At 36.7% G+C, this 25,960-nt stretch overlaps 1 protein-coding gene across 14 annotated transcripts; it reads right to left on the reverse strand.

Annotated features, from left to right (window-relative positions):
• Positions 1–24,104, reverse strand: LOC149531286 (granule-bound starch synthase 2, chloroplastic/amyloplastic-like). 14 transcript variants are annotated; one of them, XR_016358620.1, is made up of 13 exons: positions 23,850–24,104; positions 20,730–20,789; positions 20,589–20,636; positions 18,815–18,992; positions 9,846–10,111; positions 2,637–2,726; positions 1,892–1,975; positions 1,696–1,789; positions 1,425–1,469; positions 1,248–1,322; positions 955–1,164; positions 688–738; positions 1–546 (listed from the first exon to the last, which is right to left on the reverse strand). XR_016358620.1 is itself a non-coding variant. In XM_089809482.1 (12 exons), exons 9-12 carry the CDS (start codon positions 1,274–1,276, stop codon positions 508–510), a joined length of 186 nt encoding a protein of 61 aa, XP_089665608.1. In that variant the 5' UTR covers positions 1,277–1,322; positions 1,425–1,469; positions 1,596–1,695; positions 1,892–1,975; positions 2,637–2,726; positions 18,815–18,992; positions 20,589–20,636; positions 20,730–20,789; positions 23,850–24,104; the 3' UTR covers positions 1–507. The 14 variants fall into 14 exon arrangements, 3 of the variants coding, with proteins under 3 accessions (XP_089665608.1, XP_089665606.1, XP_089665607.1); XR_016358623.1 differs by lacking the exon at positions 18,815–18,992; XR_016358621.1 differs by lacking the exon at positions 9,846–10,111 and having other exon boundaries at positions 955–1,062.
• Between the last annotated feature and the right edge of the window lie 1,856 nt (positions 24,105–25,960).

Consider the following 25,960-nt stretch of genomic DNA (forward strand, 5'->3'; position numbering starts at 1 on the left):
TTGAATCAAAAAATCATTTTTATTGCATTTATTATCAATGTTGTCTTACAAAATAATTTGGGAGTTAATCCACAAGGAAAAGGAGCATAACATGAACACGACATTAAGCACTAGCAGTTCCATGTTTATGTGCGTGCAACAGAGAGCCAATAGGATTATATTTTTTCTGCAATGAGAAAAAATGGTTGACAAGTGATTGAAGAACCATAGAGCCCACCAAATAGCCCTCCACATTTTTTAAAAGTGATTGAAGAACCATAAGAGTTGAAGTAAGTGCTAGTGGTCTGAAATGCTTTTGTACTTGATAAGTGTAGTGAATCTCCCTATAGAATCTGCAAAGCTTGTTCTACATATATCCTCAATAGAAGCCTCCCCTAATAGCACTGAAAGCGTCAGGCTCATTTATGGTTGGAAAAAACGCACGCATTCCTTCAGTGCACAAAAGGGCCACTTGAATAAATCTCAAAACCTCTTCTACACAATAATTCTCTCCCAATTTTGGATCCACTAGACCCAAAAGCTTTCCTTCACTAAGCAATTAAAAACCTGCATTGCATAAACTTGAAGTCAGCTATTCGACATAATAATTTGTCCCAAATCACTTCATGGAGATGTACAAAAAGACAAAATTTGTCTTTTAAAAGAAATCCTTATACTTAACAAATTAGAAATAGAAAGATACCATACCAAGTTACAATCCCCATTACATACACCACCACAAGGTGTGTGCCAAGGAACCTGTTCAGAAGACCAATTTAATACCCTACCAATTGGTACAGAACAAAAGTAAATTATAACTGTAAACTAAAAACAATCTAAGATTAAAACAACGTGATAAGATATCAAAATCAAATAAAGAAAAATATTAATAGTAGGAAACAAAAAAAACTCAACAGAAAGATAAAGAGTTGTGCTAAAATACAGATTTGAGAATCACCAAGCTTAAGAAAGTACATGTGTGGGTAATTGGTCATTCACTTTATTATGCAAAAACTCATATAATGTGAAATTTGAGTCATCACGTTCACTTTCCTATGCTTCAAATCCATTTGCCTCACCATCCTACAACACAATCATTTCAGCCATTTTATAAACTTTAACCAAATAAATAGTCAAACTAACCATCTCTTGATCATTGGCTTCCTCTGACACTGCACTATCCTCCTGTAAATTGTATACTAAAAGTTTTAGTAAGGTATCACATCTAAAATATAGATCATGTCAATCCAACATTTGAGATTAAATACCTTTCCATATTTTGCCATGGCCTTCTCATACTCTGCCTTCAACTCAATAACTTTCTCAATATATTTCTTCTTCTCCTAAAACCAATCAAAAAGATAAAAACACAAACCATCAAAATCTTGCATAATTGATAACAGAATTACACATTCTACTAAACATATTTTAGCCTAGATGCAAACCTCTTATGAGAGAGATTTCCATTTCTCACCGCCATCTTTAGCAACCTGCAAAATGTACAAATACAAACCATATAAGAAAACAACCTAATACTAGATATTATTCAGTTTTGAGTGTTCAACTTGCAATATAAACAAGTATTAAGGACCCCCTAAGTATGAAGTGTTCCATACAAGCCATCCTACTGCAAGAAGTGTACTTTTTCCATACAATAGACTCTAAGCGTTGAGGAGTATTTGGTGCATTTGTAGAAGAAGGGAATAGTAGAGCAACCTGCAATGGTAGATGTCAATGCATCCCAATGTTTATAAGACAAGCTCTCTCTATAATCCAAGCCCACTAGCTTAATGTTATCATTTACTATGCCCTACACACATTTACCAAAACCATACAAATTTATTGGCAAATCGGAATCATGAAAATTTAAAAAAACACATATTTATGGTCTGCAGCAAATGAATCCACTTACCTCTCCTCATGTATTTGAATCTTATGTCGCTGAAATCTGGTGCCCGTACTTCTTCCCAACAATAAGAAAAGAACATCCATTTTCCTATAGATGACACTAAATCTTAATGAACTATCATATGACGCTTTATCTCAAAGAACATCCTCATTCTTTCTCTCAATCTGAAACCCTAGATATAACATAATACGTAAAGAACAACATTCAATTGATAGAAAAATTCCCTCGAAAATAAAATTTAGTTTGATCCCAAAATCCAGTTGCTCTGCACCAGTTTGGTATCATTGATATCTAGATCCTCCATGAAGAAACTCCCTTGGCCAAAATCTGTGAATCGTTGTAGTTTAAAACAACCTGCACAAACAATAATATTGAACTAAAGTAGGCAGATGAGTGGGATGGATGGTTGGACGGTTGGGTGGACTAGATAGTGGATGTGGTTTGTGGTGCATGATGATTTAGTGAAAAATATGATATTATTTTGTTGAGACAGAGAATTCCAACATTTTCAATTTGTGTAGAAAACTTGTAGACATTGTCAATTTCCAGACATTTTTGCTTATATTCTACATATGGAGGGTCAATTATATAGTCTCTTGATGGTCCATGGAAGAAAGAAATGCACAAGGAATATTGGTGTAAATATTTTGAGCAGGCCTCTAGTATTGAAGAGGTCAATCATTTTCTATTGGAAGTAAAGAACAGAGGAGATTACTTTAGAACCTATGAAAAGCCATAATATTATTACCTGCATCATTTCCTTGCCTTCGAGGTTCTCACCCATTTCCAGCCTCAATTCCCTTTTGTCTAACATCTTCCCATACCATGCAATACATCCCTTCAATAATGTAACATATGTATCAGCCAACAAACAAATAGCCAATTTTTAGGTTGTTTAGGAAGCATATTCGTTAAAAATATCATTTCTCAGGTGCAATGGGCAAAATAGACTGATTTACTAGTTGCACTTTCATTTGTCAAAGCTGCAGCCATGCCTTACATAAAAAATACAAAATAAAATAATCTACCAGCAGCGAGACCTCAGATGCAGCATATAAGTCACCTACTTCTAAATTATGATGAAACCATAGGAAGTGTGCAGGCACCCTTTAAAATTATTTATACATCGAGAAAAAGTGATACTTACTCCACAACTAAGTAAAGATTAAGAAGTCAAATATGAAATTCTCTTGTAGAATATGTAAGATCTAAATACCCCTAACATTTGTTGCTAATTCTTTAATATGCAGGCCAAATGATGAAAAAAAAAAGCAAAACAAGAAGCTATCCATCAGATTAGGAATAAAGGAAAGTATTAAGGAAATGAACATATTAAGAATAGAAACAATGTGTGAAACATTATTTGGAAATCACCCTTAAGGTTGAAGTGTAGCATTGTAAAGAACCTTTATTCAAAAAACCCCGCAGACATCCTGCCATCTTATGTAATCCACAAAAATGTAATTATGTACCTGCTGCTCAAAAGTGGATTTTCCAATAAAAAGAATAACAATTTTTTTAGAAATCATTAATTTATTGTAATTTATTATGAAGATTAAAAAGTGAACATAATATAACATATAATGTTCCATCTAGAAAAATAGAGGAAAAAGCAAGATTTATACTTTTTGGCAAAGCGGGTTAGGTTTTAGCTAGTTTCTGATGACAAAATAGCTTTAAAATAGGCAGTACATATATTCTTCTCTATGGCCTTTCAATGATTTAGAGGTTTTAACTTTGCAGTGATGACCTAGGCTCTTAGGATTAGAAAATTCAAAATTATTATGTTTTCCTTAAAAAAGAAAATTGTTCTAATTTACACTGGACGTTGATGAGATGGTGTCCACCTTCCTACATACATTCCACTGATGCCTCTCTTAGAAAAGTATGTGTCTGTTTTGATTTTGTAAAACATGACATACATATATATATAAACTAGAAGATACATGTGAGTATTTACCAATTTACAATGTCGAAATTTGAGATTCAGAACTTTTCTAGTATCCACCATGGATTTTATTCTTCACACACTAATTCGATCTCATTTGTTGATTGATACATAACCACAGGCAGTCCATTAATCATAAACACTAAATTCTCCCTGTGCCTACTTCCCTTGACTTTTGACGGAGTAACACATGTTTATGTTTGTGTGGAACATATGCATATTGAGAGACAAATAGAAAAAAAGGACAACTAAAATTAAGACGCCTTCACAATAATTTAGTAAAGTTTGAATGGTAAATTCAACATTGGTAATCCTAAAAAACACAAATATTTGCTACAGAAGATGCATTCACATGCCAAGATGATCTCCAAGAATTTGTGCATAAAAAAATGGTCATTATGTTTGCAATTGTATTACCAAACACAACCCAATGCACTTCAAGAGAAATAATAAAAAATGAGAAACTTCCCAGCACCAATGACATAGACAGTCTTCAAACCACCCATAAACTCATGGGTAACAAGATCATTGTTATCTCAAACAATAAATTGAGGCTTTCATGGGAACTCGACTAAAAACTTTCTCCAGTTGTCAGATCCGCACATTCAAGCATTGGCATATTCCTTGTATATTTCTAATGTTCTAGGTGGTCCATATAGACATTTGCATTCAATTGGAAAAGACAAGTTTGCAGACTATAGTATGAGTCACAAAATATCATATCGAGGACATATGCAAGGCAAGAAACTCAGTTAGCACTACCTCAAAGTAAGTCATGAAGGGACGCACACATCAACAACCACAATACAAATTAGCACGCAAAATTTGGGGTCAATATTAAAGTCATCAATTATTATCTTCATGGACTGGTTGATCATAAGCGGCAATTAAGAAGCTAGCAATACACATTGTGTTTGAGGGAAGTATCCAATCAGTGGCAAGGAAGAAGTACAGCCAGCAATTAGAGATATGTATAGGCTAATCATAGAGCAGTGTAAACATCATCTGTGGTGACTAGAAGATATGAATGAGAGCACTTAATTGCAATCGCAGCTCAGCTACAAACATAAGTAAGATATAGAGAATTGTTCTGAGAGAACAAGTACATCTGTATTCATACACCAATATACATTGGACATACCTATGGTTATTCTTCTTCCAATATATGGATATATGATCATTCGTCTGTACTATAAGACATGCATCAATCAACTCTTCCAGGATCTAATTCATTAAAAGGACAGTAACAAGATGTATATTTATCATATTCAATGCAAACATTTACAATCTATTAGAGATTTATGTGCCAGTTACAAAGTGAGAGAAGTTGCTTTCAATTTTAGATACATGACGAAGAAATTCACTCCAAATTTAAGGGATCTCTAGAACAATACATTACACAGATCCATGCTTAATTATTTACTGGCCATCACAAACAGTGGGAGCAAAGGGCAAGGTGTTTTCGCCAAGGTTGTAAAGGATATGGAAGTTCGGCTATTAAACATTCCCAAATATAGAGAGGCCAGAAGTTGGGCAACATTGTGAGGCAGAGAACACCACTGGTATCCTGAATCAAGTAATTCTCCTTTGGTAAAAAATAATCAGTTCCTTTGAAATGGAAAGTAACAATTGGAAATTCTGTAGTGGCAGCTGCAGAAGTATAACATAGGTCCAATCCAATAGAAGATCCATCAGCCTATGGAAGCTTAACTGTGGACTCCAATCCTTTCTTCAGGACATCATAACCACTCTGCTCCAAATAAGTGATGGTTGTTCCAAAGTCTATGATAATTCCACTAGACCCATTAGCCTGAAAAGAAAAGGTATCGGAAGGGATATCCAATAGCTTTGACCCTATGCTTATTCCTTCCAAGAAAAGATAATAGAAGGTTTTTGTGAACTTTTTTGTGAGTTGATCGATTCCCTCAAAATGTGTTCTACATCTATGATATTCAGCAAGCCAAAAGTGTTATGCATATACCAAGTCAAATACAAGTCCTACCCAAATAGCATCTTCCAAACAAGGATGAGATCATATACAAATCCCTGAGCTATACTGAAACATAAATCTATTTTTTCTGCATTTATATTAAATGATAATGTTGCATCTATTTCTTTGTTTTTCCTCTAACTAAATTAGACATGACTGGGGCTTCAAACCGCAGTCAATGATGACAGCTCCCGAACCCAAATTTATGCTATACTAATTTTCCGGAAAACCAGTTATGCATGGTTGAGCTTATTTTATTCTTGCAATGCATTCAATAGTTGAGAACTATATTTATTTTACTTGTCAAAAGGCCTACATGGGCTAAATGGAAGGGTTGATAGTTTAAGGTCTGATGTTAGAGGAGTCTTAATATGGTCATTTAAATGTACTATGACAAATATGTAATGACAGATGCAAGGATAACAGTAGAGCATGCCGAGCTGTTGTCAACTAGACAACCCAAAAAAACAGTAAGGTTAACACTGTTGAGGAACAGTCACAGTCAGGTCAATGACAATTATAAAAAGTTGTTGGTTGCCCCCAAAAAGGGAGTGAGTCTATAAAAATAGTGAAACCCAATACATATACATGAATCGATGTATAAGGATATTTTAAAAACAATAAATTGAAGTATTCTGCAAATTATGTTATTCTGATTTCTTGTTATTGCGCCTTGAAAGCGTGATCATGATTTTTAATATGGTAATATTTTGAAGTTACTTGGATTGCACATGTTCTTTCCATTGAGTGCAGCAACTTTTGAAATTTAAAGAATTCCACTTCATTGTTATAAAAAGTCAAAATCTTGAATTGAAATCGATCCACTAACCATGGGGTAGGGCATTAGGTATCATTACAATGTAGTTTAGTAATCTACTTAATGTGGAATAAGGCCCAATAGCTGGCCATACAAATGTATTATAGTTTCATGAAAGAAGTGTGGCAGGGAACTATATTGAAGGTGCAGGAAACGTGTTTTGAGTGGAAAATGGAAGCTTGCTGAAGAAGAAAGGATGACTGTCTGAGAAAATAGTCCCAGTGCGGAGGTCACATCTTTCCAACCAACCATTGGATAGTGCTAAGTTTTTGATATGTTTGTAGGAACCAAATTAAGAAGACGCTCACCAGAGCGATCGAAGAAATATTATTGGGTTCCAAAGATACAAACAATTCAGTACAGATCTATGGGATAAGCCATGAAGTTCTTGTTTTGATAAAGCAACACTGCATCTGGGCTTTGTCCACTTAGTTGAAGTATAAAGGTGGTTTGAATCCATAAGAGAAATGTGGAGAGATGATTGTAAAGACTTGGAAAATTGGAAGAGATCAGATCCGCCAAGTAGATGAGCTGATGCAAAGGAATTGCAAACTGGAGTGCATTTTTATGATAAAGTATAGCAACTGGTAAGTTGTGTTTGTTTGATTGCATAGAAGGTTGTTGGTAAGTCTTTGGTAGAAGAATAATGAAACACTTCCTCGAGTACATTGTGCTTGATGCTAGGTAGGTGGTACACGAATCGGATTGTTGGGTTAAGAGTGGTTAATGTGTAAGAACAGAGTGTGCTGGTAACTATTAAGGAATTACCAGTTGTCACAAGGTTTAGAGTAGGGTTAAGAGTTTGGGTTCAGTCAACAAGTTTGGTGTTGTCTCATGTTGGTAGACACGGAACACTGAACAATCAGGTCTTAGATCCCTAGTATGAGGCATGTAGAGGAGTGCTGGAATGAGAACCAACAAAGATTATAGGATGTTGCTATATGAATGCTGATATACAAATGATTGCATAGGATGTTGGTGAATTGTAGGGTATAGATGCTGAAACAGTGAGAGAATTATTTAATATGTGGAACCAGGTGAGTATTAGGTGTTGAGTGGCCATTTAAAGGCCTATTGAATGATAGGATTTGGAGGTAAAAGGAGAACCTTAATGTTGTCCCCTGTTATGGGAAGTTGATTAGTGCTTTGAATAAGGATATTTGATGTGGGAAGCTGTATCTCACAATGCTGTTGAGGATTGTGATACTGAAATGATGTGATAGAGTCGTTTGATGTCTTGATGTCTCATCGAGTTGATTATTCCTTGGGAAGTGTTCCTAAGGTGTAGCTCTGCATCATTCCTTCAGAAAGTTCTCTGATCCGCTGTACAATGTAATCAGTATGAACACTACTTTGCATTAGAAATCCCTTAACTTGCTCCCCTTTCATTAGTCCACAAAGCCTCTGATGCTCTGTTACAGCATCCAAGAATTCCTATATAACAGGATCGAAAGGTTTCTCTTGTGGAGGTTGAAGGTCTAGTAATGATGGCTGTGGAGTAGGAGGTGCATCCCATGCTTGTCTGAGAGTAGCTCATAATTGATGGAGGATAGTATCCTCATCAAGAGTATATGTTGTGTGCCATTGATCAGAAGAATTATCAGATAAAGCTACAGGGGATGCTCCAAAATCTGGTACGTTATTCCCTACTTGTGTTATGGTGATAAAGGTACCAAGCTTTCTTGTTGCTTACATAACCTGGATATGACTGGCAGCAATTTTTTGAACAAATGATTTAGCAGAACTTTAGAGAACCACTACCAAAGCTGGTCTCTCCATTGTTCTATATGAGGATACAATCCCAAATTTTTAAAGGCTTCTATTGATTGTTCTATCGACATAGGAGGTGGGAGGTCACATCTCCCTTATTTGGAGATGTCTTAAATTTTTGTGAATTTGGCAACATTCTGACAGACCGCAAGGGAGTTGTTCTTGGAGTGCCCAAGATAGATCCTGAGGTGATAGAACCTAGAGAGCTACCACCAACTCCACGAAGGGTCGGTGGTGGTCTTACAAGAGACTAGTTTGCAGCTGTTGTCATCTTTGATGTAGAGTCTGTCATTTTTTCCTCTACATTAGCCAAAAACTCTTGAAGCTTTTCTTCTATGGATATATCTTTGTTTGTAAGAGAAGACCTCTATTTTGACCATGGTCTTGTAGATACTTGTCTCGGGAGGGTGAGATTTGACCTGATATCTTGCCAGCACTCTCATCCAGTATCTCCAATCCAGTCCACTAAGATTGACCAGGTCCTAATCCATAAGAGCTTCTCGAAGATGATTAATGAATAGGTGCTGAAATATTTGAGGGGATGAATTAGTTTTTTGTCTTGATCTTGATGACTTTTGTCTAGTACCAACATCTGAAGTTGATTATGTGTCTCCCTAATCCACATTTCACTTCCAAAGCCCTTAGAGTTCATGTTGACGTTCTATAAGACCAGACAGCCCTTGGTTTGATTTTGATTTTGCTGGTAAATCTTGAGCATAGCTTTTTAAAACACTAACTATTGAATCTACCCATCCTTGCAATGATATAGAATTATGGAGAGCTGATATAGATGACAAGAATGCTACACCTAGTGTAAGATCTGTTGTCTTCACAAGACATAACCAAAAGATTGGAAGATGTCAATAGACTCTATGAATCCAGTAAGAACTTCTTCCCAGATATAAAAGCCAAGGGTAAGAAGTGAAGAAGTAAAGCACACGACAACAATGCTGATAATGTTAACCCTTGTCAGTTGAAGACTAGTAGTTGATATTGCATTGGCTATGGCAGGTTTTTCGTACACCATAAAATTCAGCTGATTTTTTAGAGGGCTTCCACGACCTTCCAACCGCAGCCACCCCATTTTATATATATGTTTTACTTTTTATTACTATGGTCAAGAAGAAAGGATATTGTAATATCTTCTATAGATGTAATTTAGATGGTTAAAAGACTCGTGTTTGTCTTCAGTCTCCCTCTCTCTCCAGTCACCATTTTTTCAATACAATAGAAGGATTCTAACCAACGCAAAAGCTTAATACAGTCACCTACTCTTAAGAAGCCATTGGCACTAATTTAACATTTTCTACATCTTACACATTATTACTATTGTCTATTATTACATATTGAAATTTTATGATCTATTTACTCAATTTTTAGACTCTGTGAAAACCTTTAAAGTCCAGAGATGAATAAGAAAAACAATACATACTTTATCATGCCCCCAGTCACTGTGCCTCTCACATGGTCTTTCCAGTTCTTGAGCCAAATATCACCAATGTGCTTCAACGTACTACCAAATTGCCCGTGGCTATACAGCCACGAAAATGCACTTCCTTTACATTGCTTTTTCTAACATTTTAAAACATTGACTAAGTCCTCTCCTTCGTAAGGAAGTGCATTTTCGTGGCTGTATAGACCTTGCCCTACCAAATTTGCATCCTTTTTGAGTTTAGACCAATCTTGTGAAGAAATAACCTAAAAGTTCAAGAACCAGAAAATAATTAAACATGGAAGAAAATTCACTATTATCATCATTAATTGTAATGGGCACCCCTGAATGTCCCAAAAACTAAACCAAATTGCTGAAAGGAATTATGTCAAACAGTTTGCATTCAACTTCTTAAAACCCCTTATAACTCTGGAAATCAAACGTTTATTTGTTTGTTGTGTTTCGTGCATGGAATTGGTATCATACAACATAAACAAGAAAGAAACTACAACAATATGCAAAGTGGAAATGAACTGCTGCTAATAAAATGTTATTTTCAGAATTCATAAAACCAAATACATGGCAGATTTATCAACTCACTAATTACTTCAGCAATATTGTCATAATACTCCAGCCCATGCTTACGAACTTGTTGCTACAATACTTTGTCCTCCAATCAGTCCACTACCTTCATAATACCATTCCCTCCAAGCGGCATAAGCGTCGGACAAGTAGTGAAGAAGATATGAGCAAAATATCAAATCTGCCTGTAGCCGAAAATGCAACTAAACTGCCTGATAATGAAGCCAATAAGAAAGAATTCCAAAAGCCAAACCCCAAGGGAATGACGTCTAGAATGTTACAAGAGAGGATAGACGTCCTCAAATGCCAAGAACAACGCTGCAACTCACACACCAATTTCTTCTCATATTCAACCTGTCTAATGAAGCTACAAATGCTTCCTTTTATTCTATTCTCACGGGTCCGTTCAACTCATATGGGCAATGTGGGATAAAGATGTGTAATATAAAACATATATTAAAATACCCCTTATGTCTCCCATGGGTACACATCACCATAAAATAAATATTAAAGTAACACTTTAATATTTTACAATTAAATTAGACGTTACTTTAATAAAACTTCAGGCATTAAAATGTATTAGCAATCGGACTCCGAATAATGCGAGTGATAGCTCATCGGAAAGCTCTCACCGAGGAGTATCGAATGCAATCACCAAAATTGACCTGCACTGTGTCCTGCCGACTTACTAAAAATAGTAAGTATGCCTGAAACTGAGTAAATCAACTTCGTTTTGGTCCAAACTGGAAATGACTAGGCCAAAACACTCCAAGATCCCATTAAACCCTTCGTTAGCCCTCGGGACCATGTAGAACAAGGCTAACGCACACACACTTGGTCAACTGCTAAAATGGGGACATTACAGTCCGTCCCCCTTGAAATTGCTTGTCCTCAAGCAATCTCAGTCCAGCCTGTTGAATAACCTGCTCACTCTCCCATGTAGAATCTTCCTCCGGCAGATCTTTCCATCTGACCAAATACTCCTTCACTATCCTATTTCTAAGCTTCCTCTCTCTGGTATCCAGAATAGCCTCAGGTACTAACACAAGCTTCCCCTCCTCATCCAAAAGGGGTAAAACTGCAGAAGGCACTACACTCTGACCAATGGCTTTCTTAAGCCTAGACACATGAAACACATTGTGCACTCGATTGCCCTCTGGAAGCTCAAGCTCATAGGCGACTTTGCCCACTTTGCGAATCACCCTGTAGGGACCATAAAATCTAGGTTTCAACTTTTCAGCTCCACTCTTCTTGAGCGATGACTGTCTATATGGTTGTAGCCTCAAGTAAACCATATCCCCTACCTCGAAACTGCGCTCTATTCGGTGCTGATCAGCATACAATTTCTGTTGATTCTGGGCCTGTTGTATATTCTCTTTGAGCACTTTCAGGATGTCCTGACTATCCTGCAATAAGTTTTTGGCTTTGGGCACTCTACTGTCCCCCAAAACTAAATCCATGAAGCTAGGTGCTTCATAACCATAGAGTGCCATGAAAGAAGTCATCTTGATGGACATATGATAAGTGGTGTTATAACAATACTCTCCCATATGCAACCATCTGATCCAAGCCTTTTGTTGTGTAGTTACATAGTTCCTCAAATATCCTTCCACCCATTTATTCACAATCTCTGTTTGCCCATCTGTTTGCGGATGATAACTAGTGCTAGGTGTAAGATCTGTACCACACAACCTAAACAACTCTTGCCAAAAAACACTCATAAACTTACTATCCCGATCGCTGACAATGAATCTGGGCAACCCATGTAACCTGAATATCTCTTTAAAGAAAAGATCTGCCACCTGTGTTGCTGTGTAAGTGGACGGAATAGCAATGAAGTGAGCAAACTTCGTCAAGCGGTCCACCACCACATAGATGCAATCCCTTCCCTGCACTCGTGGTAAACCAGTGATGAAGTCCATCGAAATACTTTCCCATTTCCTATCAGGAATGGGCAAGGGCTGTAATAAACCTGCAGGAAATGTGTGTTCTCCCTTATTCTGTTGACAAACCACACACTCCCTGACATACCTCTGAACATCATCCTTGAGCCCTTTCCATGAAAACCGCTCTCGGATCTGCCTGTAGGTCTTGAAGACCCCCGGATGTCCAGCTGTGGGTGCATCATGAAATGCCTTCAGTATCGCCTCTCTCAAATGTGATGACGGAATCAAATAAACCCTGTCCTGAACTCTGATCAATCCATCTATCACCTCATAGTGATCATCCTGTATGGTACCTGAAATCAATCCAGAAGCCCAAGCATCTCCGACATACTCTTCTATAATCCGATCTCTCCAATCTCCTGAAATCTCTGCCAGAGCACATAAGTGAGGTCTCCGAGATAAGGCATCAGCCACCACATTTTTCTTACCTTTGACAAACTCTATGTCAAAGTCATAAGCCTGCAATTTAGTCACCCATTTTTGTTGCCAGTCATTAAGATCACGTTGGCTCATGAAGTATTTAATACTGTTGTGATCAGTCTTGATCACAAAACGTCCAGCTACCAAATATGATCGAAATTTGGCCAATGCATGCATTATGGCCAACATCTCCCGGTCATAGACAGAATAACTTTTCTCAACTCCTCGGAGCTTCCTACTCTCGAATGCAATGGGATGCTTCTCCTGCATCAATACTGCTCCAATCCCATCACCTAATGCATCACAATGAAGCTCAAAAGGCTTCGTGAAATCCGGTAGAGTTAGAACTGGACATGAAGACATTACCTGCTTGAAATGCTCAAAACACCTCTGTGCTACCCCTGTCCACACGAAGGCTCCTTTCCTGGTAAGATCTGTCAAGGGTGTAGCAATCTGTGAGAATCCCTTAACAAACCTCCTATAAAAACCACATAAACCAAAGAATCCCTTAAGCTGTGTAAGGTTTGTGGGAGTAGGCCATTCTACAATAGCTCTAATCTTTTCGAGATCAACCCGAACGCCATCTGCACTAATGATATGCCCCAGGTAAAGGAGCTCAGTCATGCCAAACTCACATTTAGATTCCTTGGCATACAATGACTCTCTCTCTAGAATAGATAACACCTCCTCTAGATGATGTAAATGCTCCTCCCAGGTCTTACTGAAGACCAAGATGTCATCAAAGAAGATCAAGACAAATCTCCTCAGCTGCTTCCTGAATACCTGGTTCATACAACTTTGAAATGTAGCAGGTGCATTGGTTAGACCAAATGGCATAACCATGAACTCAAAGTGGCCATAGTGACATCGGAAGGCTGTTTTCTCAATGTCCTTTGCTCTCATCCTGATCTGATGGTATCCGGATCGCAAATCAATTTTGGTGAAGAAGCCTGCCCCATGCAACTCATCAATCAGCTCATCAATCCTAGGAATGGGATACCTGTTTTTAATTGTTTTCTTATTCAGTGCCCTGTAATCGATGCACATGCGCATCGTCCCATCCTTCTTCTTTACCAATACTACTGCTGAAGCAAAAGGGCTCTTACTGGGCCTGATATGCCCCATCTCCAACAAATCCTTAATCGCCTTCTCTATCTCATCCTTGTGTTTCTTAGGATGACGATAGGGAGTAATCATAACTGGATTGGCTCCCTCCTCGAGCTCAATAACATGTTCCATCCCTCTGTCAGGAGGAACCCCATGAGGAATATCGCTAAATACTTTAGCGTGTCTATCAAGTATCTTCTGGACATCTAGTGGATGACTCTTTTCTTGTGGCTCTGGTGAAGTTGGCATAATGTGGCACTCTGCCGCCCACTCTATGTCATCATGACGAAAAAGTCTCTGCATTCTCCTCAAGGACACTACTCTGCAACCTCCATCTGAAAGCCCTCTAAGTACCACAGTTCTGCCCTCATGCTGGAATCTCATCTCCAATTTCGCTAGATTGAGTGTGAACTCAACTAGTGAAGTCATCCATGTCATACCGAGGATGACATCATAATCTCCCATGTCCACAACATAGAACTCATCCTCCAACTCGTAGCCATCTCCAAACCTGATGCGAAGATTAGATATCTTTCGAGTGCATAATAACTTATCACCATTAGCCACCATGACTCTAAACCCATCATGCTCCTCTGTCTGTAACCCTCTCCTGGCTACCAACTGTGCATCTATGAAGTTATGTGTAGCCCCAGTGTCAATAAGAGATATCACTTTCTACCCCTGACCTTAAATGTGATTGCCTTTTGGGCCCCTGTCAAGCGTGCCAACGATCTATCATCCTTTGGAATGTTGCTCTCCTCTATAGTGTTACCCTCATCTGAATCGGAGTGCTGATCCTCCCCTTCTGACTCTGACTCTTCTGCTGAAAAATACTCCATTTGATTTGTCTTAGCCTTGAGAGAACATTTATGAGATAAGTCCCAAGGCTCTCTACAATGGAAGCACAGCTTCTTCTTTCGAAGTTCATTCAAGGTTTCATTGTCTAGTCCTTTTGATCCTTCTTTGGGTTTGCTATACTCTTTCTGAAATGATTTCTTGTCTTTGTCCTTGCGGTAGGAAGAATCTGTTGAATGGTTTTTTCCTTTGTATACCGAAGGGGCTAAATCTCGTGCCTTTTTAGTTGCTTCAGCTAACGTGAGTGGATCATGTCCCTTCACCCAACCTCGTAATGGATCAGCAAGACCATCACAAAATAACACCACCAATCTCCTAGGAGAGATATCAGTAACAAGTACAGACAAGCGCTGAAACTCGGCAATGTAAGCATCCACAGAACCTGACTGTTTTAACTGTGCTAGCTCCTTGAAATGTAACTCGGGATCCTTAGTGTCAAATCTCCCAATCAATGTTTCGGTGAATTCCTCATAGGATGTAATCTGATTATGCCCCAAAGTCACCATGCCATGATGCCACCATTCATGTGCAACGCCATCCAAGTGCATAGCCGCATACTTGATAGCCTCCTCCTCAGGCATAGGATTTAGCTGCAAGTATGTATCTACCTTCTGCACCCAAGCTCGTGCAGTCATCTTCCCTGAAGCATCATAATAAGGTAAAGAAAGTTTTCCAACTTTCTTCCTCAGCTCAAAGTTTTGATTCCTCCCTCCTGCTTTAGGCATGTGTCTCATCCTCAAGTCCATATAATCTCTAAGAGAAATATCCGCCTGAAACTCTGGTCCACTAGCCTTCCAGTCCCTCCTGAACTGATCCTGTAACTCGGTAATCTGGGGTTCGTTTACTGGTTGAACCGGATCTCTGGGTGGAAACGTGGGTAGAAGAGGTCTTGAGCTCGTAGTCCGTGCTGGGCGTGCAACGTGTCTAAAGTTATCAGCCTCATTCCCATTGTTGCCGTGTCCATTATTACCATTAATGTTATTCTCAGGACCATTGTTGTTGCCTTGGCCTTCATGGTTATTGTTTCCCCCGTTGTTATTGTTTCTCTCGTTGTTATTGTTTCTGTTGTTGGCATCATCTGGATTAATATTGACACCCATCTGTCTAGCCATGAGCTGCAACATCATGTCCATTCGCCTATTCTGCTCCTACTGCATACGATGCCCCTGCTCTAATGTATCCAGTAACTGTCGGAACAGTACCTCCCCCTGATCTGGACCAGCATTTCTGCCTCCGCCTAATCTTGTATTCTTGTCATCTCGATCACCCATATTATTGTCCTGATCACAGAATATCTCCTTTGTGTCTGTATGGTTGAATTCAATGTCCCCCTGCACGGATGTACTAGACTGTTTGCTTTGCAAGTCTGAAATCCTATTTTGTCTTGCTCTGGTATCGCGGAAATTATAAGACCCCTGTCGCATGCTCAAACATAAATGCTTAGCTTGTGTTTTTTACTTACTTTTTCCCTCTATCCGGCTGTTCCAAATTCCCTATAAGACCTCCACAGGATGGCAGGACTTATAGCTCTGATACCACTGTAATGGGCACCCCTGAATGTCCCAAAAACTAAACCAAATTGCTGAAAGGAATTATGTCAAACAGTTTGCATTCAACTTCTTAAAACCCCTTATAACTCTGGAAATCAAACGTTTATTTGTTTGTTGTGTTTCGTGCATGGAATTGGTATCATACAACATAAACAAGAAAGAAACTACAACAATATGCAAAGTGAAAATGAACTACTGCTAATAAAATGTTATTTTCAGAATTCATAAAACCAAATACATGGCAGATTTATCAACTCACTAATTACTTCAGCAATATTGTCATAATACTCCAACCCATGCTTACGAACTTGCTGCTACAATACTTTGTCCTCCAATCAGTCCACTACCTTCATAATACCATTCCCTCCAAGCGGCATAAGCATCGGACAAGTAGTGAAGAAGATATGAGCAAAATATCAAATTTACCTGTAGCCGGAAATGCAACTAAACTGCCTGATAATGAAGCCAATAAGAAAGAATTCCAAAGGCCAAACCCCAAGGGAATGACGTCTAGAATGTTACAAGAGAGGATAGACGTCCTCAAATGCCAAGAACAAATCTGCAACTCACACACCAATTTCTTCTCATATTCAACCTGTCTAATGAAGCTACAAATGCTTCCTTTTATTCTATTCCCACGGGTCCGTTCAACTCATATGGGCAATGTGGGATAAAGATGTGTAATATAAAACATATATTAAAATACCCCTTATGTCTCCCTTGGGTACACATCACCATAAAATAAATATTAAAGTAACACTTTAATATTTTACAATTAAATTAGACGTTACTTTAATAAAACTTCAAGCATTAAAATGTAATAGCAATCGGACTCCGAATAATGCGAGTGATAGCTCATCGGAAAGCTCTCACCGAGGAGTATCGAATCCAATCACCAAAATTGACCTGCACTGTGTCTTGCCGACTTACTAAAAATAGTAAGTATGCCTGAAACTGAGTAAATCAACTTCGTTTTGGCCCAAACTGGAAATGACTAGGCCAAAACACTCCAAGATCCCATTAAACCCTTCGTTAGCCCTCGGGACCATGTAGAACAAGGCTAACGCACACACACTTGGTCAACTGCTAAAATGGGGACATTACATTAATTTATTAAAATGAAAAATTGTCTATACCAAAACCTATCTAAAAATGTCTCAATACAACACCTATGCTTGCAGAAGAATTCATATAATCTAATTTTGACAACTTATAAATATTATATTTCAGAAGTTTGTTAGGCAAAACAGGAGAGAGACATGACATTATTTTCATGCTCAAAAACCACCCTCAGTGGCAACATACGATGTATTACCTAAATGAAACTATTTGTGAGACAGGTAAAGAGATACATGGATGTTAAATACTTATTAGCCAGAATGTGCAAGGAAAAGATTAGTATGCCAGGCTATTGAACATCAAATGAATAGTTTGAATACAATTTTAACATAAATGATTTATCCATTATAAATATTGCTACTAATTATCATAATAACTTGAGAACAAACTTTGAAACACTCCAAACAAATTAGATTATTTGAAATTCTTCTTATTTAAAATATTAGCTCAAATAACTATTGACTCCATCTTTGCAATTTGTAATGTAAGAAAAAAAGCTTAAAGCTATCTTACAAAAATACAATAAATAGAGAACATCTTGAGAAAAAATATTAAAATTATAGTAACCTTATCTTATTAAAAACACATGACACTTCATCTTTGTCTAAGTACATATTTTCCCTTCATTATAAATATCAATTATCTTTCATCCATAGGGCATTCCTTGAATTCCAAATACTTGAACATAGAATATTGTTCAAAATCATAAAAATAGCCAAACCTTAAGACCTTGAATTTTCATCTATTTTACAAAAAATAACCATGGTTACTGGTACAGAGTCGCTACTACTTCTAATGTTAGAAAAATCACTATTGGAAAAAACATGCCCCATTATTAAGACCAGAACTAAAAAGTTAAAAGCAAATAAGTGAATCACCAGAACTACAAATAGAGAAGGGAATCACCATATTAAAGTTAAATTATGGATGTCATATTGCCCTAATCAGTCATGCTTTAGACATAGACAGCTCTTAAATATGGTCCCGCAGACTACAACTGACACTAAACCCCTATGCCTGTGTCATAAACACTGAAACCTATAACACCAAATACAATCCTCGCATTATTGCATATCAAATGAAATATTTGACAACTCTTAAATATGGTCAGGAAGACTACAATTAACAATAAACCCCTATACTTGTGTCATAAACAATGAACCTGTAAGACCAAATACAATCATTGCATTGTTCAGCGCATATCAAATGAAATATTTCTATGTATTAAGTGATACGAATACATATCCATTCATAGAATCAAATATAATATAAAACCTTTGACTCATACCAGGTATATAACAATTGCATATCAAATGAAATATTTGTAGGGTATATATTAAGTAAATAGATAAATAAAATCAATGCACAACCAAGGGAAAAAGGCTTAAACCTGTACGCAGCTCAGTTTTAGCCTACTACATATGCTCAATGAAGGCCAACATTCATAGATTCCTATGACCTTTGTGATCAGCTCCTGAGGCTTGTAGTGGATCCTTCATTTCTGCGATGAACTCGTCTCTCTCCACACGATCCAATATTCCCTGTGGTTTGCTCTGCCACTCAAACTTCTGCACAAGTTTGGCCACAATTTGCTCAACATTAAGCATGGCAAGGCTTTAGCCGGGGCAAATAATTTTGATAACCTTTCCTTCCTGTATATTCACTTATAAATTTATAAAAATCTCTTGGAAATAAATTCTACAATATTGTCCCAAACACAAAAATCACAAGTGCCCCCCCACAAAGATATACAATCACCAAGAACAGAGGCTTCCGCAATGCCATTCAAGCTAAGAATGAAATTTTGGGAGGGTATCTTTCATTGTTGCCTCTAGGTAGTGCAATTGAGAAAGCTCATCCTGATCCACCATATTAGTTCCTCTCATACCAGTGAAGCGTACATTTTACATTTTCCTTGACTGTTTTAAACCCTCAATAGGATGTGAAAGCTGCACTGTCTGTCTTCTCGAAAGGACTTGACAACATAGAAGTAATTCCCCATCCTACTTAAGGTTATTGATTGGGAAAGGAATAGGAAATTTCGGGACTGAGTATGCTAAATAGCATATGTACCCTGATTATTTTTATGCTGAACTTAATTTCAAGACATAGTATAACATGTTTATCTCTGAAATTTGAGCAGATTCCCAACAGGGAACATTACTGTGGCATGTATCTTTTATGGGCATTTTTAATAACATCTTACTGAACATGATTCTAGGGTTCACAAGAAAAATTCAATTACTGCATGATTAGACCAACAAGAAGTCAAACATATAGTATTCATGTTTCAATTTCTGGGCACTGTCTTTACAAGTTGTTTAATGTCAACCAACGTAATTGTCTCATTGTGCAGGCCATATAATAAGAAAAGTAAAATCATATGACAATCATTAGATGTAGTAGAAGCCTTCAAGAAACAGATCGCAACGAGGAGAAATCCTCATTAACAGTCATGATAAAGCCTTATTCCAATAAACAACTATCCAATATATCAAGCAATAAATGATAGAAACGACGCTTTCAATGTTATTACAGAGTCATGAGCCCAGTTGCAACGAAGCTCGCAATGATCTAAATAAAGGGAACAGAGAGAAAAATAGAAAAGGCATATCTATACTAGAGTGTCATTTTTGAAAGGAGAAACAGAGAAAGAAACTAATGTTTTCTACAAGGGGTCTTCATGGTGATCCCAACAGTATATACAAAGCAGAGCCACAAGAATGGAATGAGTTTTATATAACAAAAGCCAAGTACGTATCTACAACAAACAACTTACATTTAGCTAGTACATCAAAGCTATACACATAAAAAGCCCTTCTTCCATTTTACATAGCGAATTTGATAGGTAGCCATATCAAGTAAAAGTCTTTACTTATGATCAACAATCAGGAGCATTTGAAAATATATATATATATATAAAGAGATGTATTATCTACCATAGAATCATAGAAAGAGTTTTCCCAATAAACTAGATAATAAAGTTCAATAGTGGAAATCCCTATTTAGTAAACAGAGTCATCAATCATAATGGAAGAGCAACTTGCATATCTAGAATTGTTAAAAAAAAGGAAGAAAATAGAAGATTTTTCTTTTTTCTTTCACAGTTTTAATGGCATATATGAACATACTTACAACTCACTGAATGGAAAAAAAATAAGTACCTCATCTGCCTTTTCATATGGAGACCAAGAAGATATCTTAATAGAATTCTACAAAGAAAAATGTGTGGATGTCAATTAGAATCATTACATAAATAGACATTGACATATATAAAAATACAACCCATAAAAAATAGAACTTACCCAATATAGTGGAAGAGTAACTTTTATATGCAAAGTTTCAACTTCGTCTTTATACCAACCCTGCAAAAAACCAAACACTAGTCAATAAAAGTTATATCCTTTGACTAAAAATGAATCTTACTAAAGACATATATCATATTTTTGCAATAGACATGTATAGAAAAAAATTTCACCATTCAATGCTGCAATAGATATGAAGCTTGTAAAGAGGCAGGTCATAAGTAGTGGGCCAATTAAAATCTGAAAATTTATGATGAGGAGAAAAGGTTGGTGAAGAATGGAGATTTCTATGACCTAGACTAGCTCAAGGCTATATGACAAGATGTCTTGTCCAACATTCATGAATACTTCATTCTTGAGAGGAGATCAAAAAGGGTACATAAAATTCATTTCATATTTTTAAACCATTCCCAGTATAAAGATAGGATGTCTTTCCCTTTTTATTTTAAGTTAAGGAAGGGTATTGAGTTTGGAGGTGTGCATAGAATTAAACCAGAGATAACTCTGATGTACTACTAATGTTTCCTGCAGGAAAATCAAATATCAACAAGTGATGAATACCCCCAATCATGTAAGTGATGAATACCCCCATGCAAGTAATGGTTCTAAAACTTGAAAATTTATAGTAAAATATGATTTCACTTTCAAGATATGTGATGACTATACTTTGTGATGGAGCCCAAAAAAATTTGGCCTCCATTTGAGAGATAATGCTGGAGACTTGGTGGAGTAATGGAAGATCATCTTTTCAAGCTGGAACCTGAAAATTCTAGAAATTACATATTGCTCTCCAGCATCTATTCTACATACATTCCGAAGGTCCTCGGGATGATGTTGTTAGAAGTTGTATTCAGTTTCAACTATTGAGGGAGTATAGTACTCACTTACAAAGCAGTGTTAGCAACACATCAGGATATCGATGACAGAGATAAATGCAACTGTTATAATAAGTATCACTGATATCTATATGAATATCTAGTAGATTTTAACGCAAATAAACACAATTAATCTTTTTCTTTCTCATATATTTGCGAAAGAAAAACCATAAAATTTTGAAAGCATTATATGCAATGCTCTTCTCTGGGTCTTGCTGAAAAGCTTTCCTCTTGTGCAATCAAGTAATGGTTTTCATCATAATTGTCCTGTCCTGTAGTTTTATGATATTTTTTGCTCTCATTTGTCAGTAAAGTAATCAACCAGTCTCTGAGCTAGAAGAGAACGCGAAAAAGCTCAGAATCTTCTGATTCCCTTCAAAATAAATTATTAACCTGGGAATGAAGAGGAATCCCTTTACTCAAAACAGATTAACCTTCAAACATATTATTAACAAAGGAATTCAAAAACAGATTATTAACAGAGGAATAGATAATGAATTAAATAAATTGATACCACAAAACAAACAACCAACTTGTAGAAAAGAAATAAACATAAGACTTAACACAGGAATTTGTAAACTTTGAAAACATTAAAAACCCAACCATAACTCTGTTTAAAGAAAAATGGATGAAAAATACAGGTAGGAGGGCGACTAATGTGATAAGAAAGCATATAGGATTATATATTTATTAGAAAATAAGAGCTCCATTTCTATAGATTTAAGAAAATACATCAAAGTTATGACTGATTTGAAGGTCAGTCCAACCAGAAGGCTCAATTCCAAAATTTAGCTTTCTATGGACCTCATTACAGAGCCCGAGAGTCCCTTAATTAGGCACCAGTTGGTGGTCACTCTGGAGAAGGCTCTTGAAGAGTTGAGTGAGGAGGAAATGAACTTTATAAGGAATTCAAAGGGGAATTATAGTCATGGTGAGAAGATGAAATCAAAATGTCACGATGAGGATGACCCACTTAAGAGTTTTGAGCCAAAATATCCTCCTGGTGGAGCTGATGTAGTTGATCTATATACCACCACACTAAGAGGAATTAGGAAGACTTTTGATGACTGCAACAATGTGAGAGATACCCTGGTGAGCTATGAGATTTGTGTGAGCGGGAAGGATGTTCTATGCATTTGCACTTCACGAATGAGCTCAGGAAACTCATGGGAAAACATGTGATAGTGCCCGGATTGTTCATCAGGGGCAGGTATATTGGGGGTGCGGATGAGCTTCTAAAGATTCATGAAGAAAGGCAACTAGGTCATCTTCTTCAGGGAATTCTGACCCATGTGCGAGGTGCAATCTGTGAAGGCTGTGAAAGAGTGAGATTTGTGCCATGCTTGAAATGCAGTGGAAGCTACAAGCTTGTTAATGAGGAAAATAGAGTGTTCAGGTGCCCTGAATGCAATGAAAATGGCCTTTACTCGGTGCCCAATTTTCTGTTAATGATATCCCAATTATGCAGAATAGGGTGATTTTCATTTTCATGGAGACCTTTTTCATGCTACAGTATTTTTAATCTCACTTCAGTTCCTCATTAGGATTGTCCATAATGCAAAGCTTCCACAAGAGTGAAAATATTGTCCAGCATTTCAGATCACAGTGTTTACATGTTTTTATCCAACTTCTGTTGCAGAAACAATTATTGTTAGGTGTAAAAAACAATGTCGATGCCATTCTACAAAAATTGTGTTTGGTCCTCCTAGCCCGGGGCCAAAGTTAAACCTAATAAACTAACTTTTATAGAAAAAGAATTAATACATTTCAAAGTGTAGTTGAGTCGTAGGGTGAAATTGCCCAAATAACAGATCAAGGAAGGGTCTAAACGACTTCTAAAAAAAAACTTTTCAATGGGCGGCTTATCCGTATTCATTGGCAAGCTTGGCTTAGACGGGCTTACCCCACTCCAGGGAGGCATGGCACACGAGGTGGGAACCTCCATGATAACTAGAAAGAGAGGTAACTAGAACGGCAGAGATAGATTCGACCACGCCTTAATATAGATGATATTCAAATTTGAAAAAAAAAAATACAAGTGATCTACCTGGTACTACCCTGTTTATTGTGCAGATCTGAATTGTTCCAGAATGATTGAATAATTTCAAACAGGTCGTTGAAGAAGAGGACAGCTAGGGCATGATAGATCAAAATTGATATTAAAGGCAGAGATAAACCCAACCATGCTCTAGCATATATAATATTCAAATTCAGAAAAACTATAAGAGATCTATAGGGTATTTACCTGTTTATTGTACAGATCTGAATTGTTTCCAAATGATTAAATAATTTCAAACAGGCCGCTGAAGAAGATGACGGCTAGGGCGTGATAGATAAAAAGAATCATTATATTCCTCCTGATTTCGATTCATATGAACCTTCCCGCCTCTATTGAGAACAGCCGATGATGCCCAGTTGAAAACTCGAGCAGTAGTCCGTAACTTGATTTAAGCGCCATAAGTTTGGGAAAGATAACAATGAGTTATATTTTTGGTGAAGTCACGATTTCCTTATTGTCCATTTAAAAAAATAAAAGAATTAAAAAGTAGTTTAAATATTTAAAATGTGTTAAAGACAAAATACCTATTTTGTCTTTAAGTATTGTCTTTAATACGGCTAGTGTGTAGTAGTGTTTCGTCGTGTAATTTTTAAAAAAAGCTATTATGAGTGTGCTTCAAAATGTTCTTTGTATAAGATTTTTATGGTCTGTATTTTAAAACCATTTAAAGAAGTATTTTTTAAAATAGCAACAAAGTACCCACGGTTAAATTTACTACTTTGCGGGTGTAAGGTTGAGGTTGATGCGTGGAGATGAAAGATGTTTAGACGAATCAAAAGAGGTGACGAAGATGTCAAGATGATCAATTGTTGTCAATGCTATGGGGAGGCTTTGTGCAAGTTGAGGACAAAAGAGACACAATAAAAATGGCCAGTGGGGAGGGTAAGCCACAGAGGAGGCGTTGGATATGATTTAAGTAATAGCTAATAATTGTTTGTTGTTATAGTGTAAGGTGCACATAGATTAAAGTAAGGTGTACCAAGTTTGTTGTTGTAGTGTAAATCCATCAAACACGTCAAAGGAAAGGTCTCTTCGGTAATGCTGATAATGTTGCTCAATAAACCAAACAAAAACAAAAAAGCCAACAAGAAGCTCGACATTGTCAAAGAGTTTGCAGGTTGTGTGAGAATGTGCAAGCCAATGGGAAAGGTTTGTGGCTTACGTGTAGGTTTGCAACAAATAACTTATAAAAATGTGGTCTCAATTCGAAAAGCTTGACAAGAACTACCTTGAATAGATTGTCTAAATAACAAGACGTTAATAAAAGTAGAATATAGTGTCTTTATGATCTATAATAACTTTATCATTTTATTTTTAAAATGCAATCAAAAAATTGTAAAATTATTAAATTTTACACACCATCCATACAATGTGCAAAAATTATGGAAAGGAATCTTATGTTACAGTTCCAAGGTCATGTTGGAGTATGACAAGAATTTGAAAGCACAAAAATACACTTCCACTAGTGAAAAGATAAAATTGAATAATCTATTAATTATAGTATGAAGCAAAATGTGTGTAAAATACTTGAATATATAACCAAGAATGAGGAGGTGACAAGGTAGCAATGTTAAAACTTTACTACTCCAAAGGTGCAACACATGCGAGTTTGCTTGATAAGTGTGTTAGCGAGTAGCAAGTATGTGCATGCAATAGGTGTCTCTAGTGATGAGGACACATGTCTCAACCATATGAAGTGAGAAGAAAAAATATAAAACCATCACTAAACTTTGGCTAAGTGTACATAGGCTACTCACTAGAAAGGTGATTAGCTAACTAGTTTGACAATGATTCTATTTACATTAACAAGGTAGAAAGAGAAGACATAACAATATAAAAGCATATAGCTCTTCATATGCTCACAAAAGCATAAAATTTTGCAAGTATATCTAGAAAAAATGTGTCATGTAATCTAAATGAGAAGATCGTGCCCAATAAAACCTAGAAATGGGTGACAAATATGATTATATTAAAATTCTAAAAATATTAGAATTCATATGAAACCCTAAGGGTACAACTAGGTCATGAAAGAGCAAACAAACTCACCAAAATGTAAAGGGAAATAAACTTTCGCATTCTTAGTCTATGCTAATCCAGTAAGATGCATACATATTCAATCATAAATTGACCCAAATTTATATATTGAAATTTGTGGGTATATGATGCAGGGCAAGCAAGAGAATCCCTAAAGGAGATTTCCTAGCCCCCAACAAATAACCACATAGCAAAAATAAAGCAACAACGCAATATCTAAGACCAATACACAACACTTTATTCATAGGATAACTGTTACATGC

The sequence above is a fragment of the Cupressus sempervirens genome, chromosome 11, assembly GCF_028749045.1.
Source record: "Cupressus sempervirens isolate cs-2001-9-10 chromosome 11, ASM2874904v1, whole genome shotgun sequence".
NCBI classification, from domain to species: Eukaryota; Viridiplantae; Streptophyta; class Pinopsida; order Cupressales; family Cupressaceae; genus Cupressus; species Cupressus sempervirens.